Here is a 2,583-nt window from a genome sequence, read left to right as displayed (position 1 = left end):
CTGAAATGGAAATATCCATAAACCAGGAAGTTACTGCTTATTTGGTTACACATGCTTTGTAAATAAAGTCCTGTGCTACTTTGGTAGTTTTAATACTTCATAATTTTAAAGGCAAGATCAGAAAATGTTAAACATATAATAAGATGTTAGTGAGAAGTATTTTCCAAAAGCCTTATTATAAATAGCATAGTTGCTACCTGTGCACGGGTTTTGGAGGGAAGTAGGATCAGAGAGTGGGGGTGAGGGGAATTGGGTTCTGAGTACAGGACTAGGGGGCACAGAATCCGAGGGCATTTATACACTTACTTTTTTTGTCTCACGACGTGCCGGAGATCCACAGCTTCAGAGCAAACTCGATTAATCAAGTCTTCTCTGTACGCAAGCTGAGGCAAACTGCGCTGCACCGTGCACAGTTGTGTAAATGACAAAAATCGCATCAGCGCACAGAAAATGGCGGCGATGGGTTTTTGAACTAAAACATCTCAATGTGTTTTAGTTCAAAGCATTCCACCGCCATTTTCTCAGCGCTGATGCACATTTCGCCACTTATACAACTGCAAATGTCTCAGCGCTGGGTGCTTTTCAAAGCGCCCAGTGTTGCGGCGCTTGCATGTGTAAAAATGCCCTGATAGCAGAGGCAGGTCCCAGCAGAGCTGCTACTGCCAGGGGACTGCTCTGCCTGTCTCGGGTGTTGCTATTAAAATGGCAGCAGCATGAATCTATTTTGAAGTTCCCAGCATGAAAATGCTGCTGAGGCACAGATTCCACAAGAGTTGGGGGTGATTCTGGCGACCTTCCTAACATGGTGCCTGGGGTGGGTGCCCCTCTTTGCCCACATCCAGTTATGCCACTGGTTATTATAACACCACAGTATGCATCCTTTTTTTGCTGCAGACTAATATGGTATCTCTGGAAGGCCTTACCAAAGTAGTTGACCCTTCTCAGCTAACTCCAGAATTTGATGGCTGCTTGGAATATAACCATGAGGAATGGATTGAAATCAGAGTTGCCTTTGAGGACTACATTAGCAATGCAACCCACATGCTCTCACGATTAGAGGAACTGCAGGATATACTCTCAAAAAAAGAATTGCCTCAGGACTTGGAGGGTGCTCGAAATATGATCGAAGAACATTCACAACTAAAGAAGAAGGTCATTAAGGCCCCTATTGAGGACCTTGATGTGGAAGGACAAAAGCTGCTCCAGCGGATACAGAGCAGTGAGAGTTTTCCCAAAAAGAACTCTGGGTCAGGGAATGCAGACTTGCAAAACCTTTTACCCAAAGTATCCACCATGCTGGACCGGCTGCACTCGACACGACAGCATCTGCATCAGATGTGGCATGTGCGGAAAGTGAAATTGGACCAATGTTTTCAGCTCAGGCTGTTTGAGCAGGATGCTGAAAAGGTAAAGGATTGGGGAGCTGGGGCACCAAGGAGGCACCATTCTTTCCAAGCAGCTAAGGCTAATCTCATCTCATATAAAAGAAATGCCAGAGAAAGGTTGGGAGGGGACTGAGCTTGTGTTTTAAAAACTACTAAATACTGCTTTCCAGTAAGGATATTTTGTTGTATAGTAGGTGTTTGTTTTTTCTTAACTCTGTTGCTGTTGTATTAGAAATGTGGTGATTTGTGGTTGTAGAGCTCCTGATTAACTATAACTGGCAGGGATTTGAATTCTGAGTGACTTGAGATGCAGTAAGTTTATTTTGTAATAGTGGTTTTGCTGGCACTAAATGAACGTGCACACTTGTCCTGCTGCTGCATCTGGATGAATACAAATGACTATGTACTGTCTTGGCTTCCTGTTGAATATCTCCTTCTCAATACAAGAAAGATATAACATGGAAGTGGTTGGTGCGGGGAGGGGGCCGGGGAAGGTGTCTGTATTGATGCATGAGTTGGGAGTTCCAGGCTAAACACTGAATAAGACAGATGTCATGTCGGAAAAAGAACCTCAGAAATGTAAAGATTGACAAATCCTGCAAAAATTCTGTGCACTTAGATTGTGATGGAGCATGGGTGGCAAACTCATTGCCAGGGATCTGGGTTTTCCATTTCCCATGGAAAAAATGGAGAAAACCATGGATTCCCTGTTTTTATCAGAGAAAACACGGATTTCTCTTTTTAGCAGTGAAATCTGTGGATTCTCTGCTTTTGCAAAGAGCTCTTGCAGGCTGGCACAGCCTCTGTGGCAGCCAAGGCTGGGCTCAGGCTCAGACTTGCCTTTCATTCCTGGAGCATGGAGGTAAATGGGGCTGTGGGGCAGGGCTGGGGAAGATGGTTGGGTGCTGAGGGAGTGGGGGGGTGCTGCTGGCCCCAGGCGGCACACCACAGCTGGGAGCAGGGCCAGGGTCTGAGGGCAAGGGTGCCCTTCTGCGGGGGCCTTTGTGGGAAAGCGATGCAGGGCACAGTGTGGTGGTGTGTGCCATGTGCAGGCTGCACACTAGCCGCCTGCCCAGGGGAGGGGGAGAGGGAGGCTGGCATATGGTCGGAACACAGCTCTGTGGCTGGCTCTGCAGCCACAGTGAGGGATGGGGGCACAGGGCAGGGAGCTCACACGTGGCGGCTGCCGGCCCTTTCC

General features: G+C 47.4%; 1 protein-coding gene across 19 annotated transcripts in view; it reads left to right on the top strand.

Moving 5' to 3' along the window:
* The window catches only part of TRIO (trio Rho guanine nucleotide exchange factor), a 466,181-nt gene that overhangs the window by 201,695 nt on the left and 261,903 nt on the right, over positions 1 to 2,583 (top strand). For all 19 annotated transcript variants that reach the window (XR_003095137.1, XR_003095138.1, XR_003095139.1 and 16 more), the window contains one exon: positions 895 to 1,407. Coding sequence is in view for 16 of the 19 variants with exons in the window: in XM_025209612.1 (XP_025065397.1) it covers positions 895 to 1,407 (513 nt within the window). In the remaining 3 variants the exon portion in view is untranslated. The remainder of the gene's footprint in view (positions 1 to 894; positions 1,408 to 2,583) is intronic.

The sequence above is a fragment of the Alligator sinensis genome, unplaced genomic scaffold (genome assembly GCF_000455745.1).
Source record: "Alligator sinensis unplaced genomic scaffold, ASM45574v1 scaffold420_1, whole genome shotgun sequence".
Classification (NCBI taxonomy): domain Eukaryota; kingdom Metazoa; phylum Chordata; order Crocodylia; family Alligatoridae; genus Alligator; species Alligator sinensis.
Note: the sequence above shows the minus strand (reverse complement) of the source record. Positions and strands in the feature narration are given on the sequence as shown.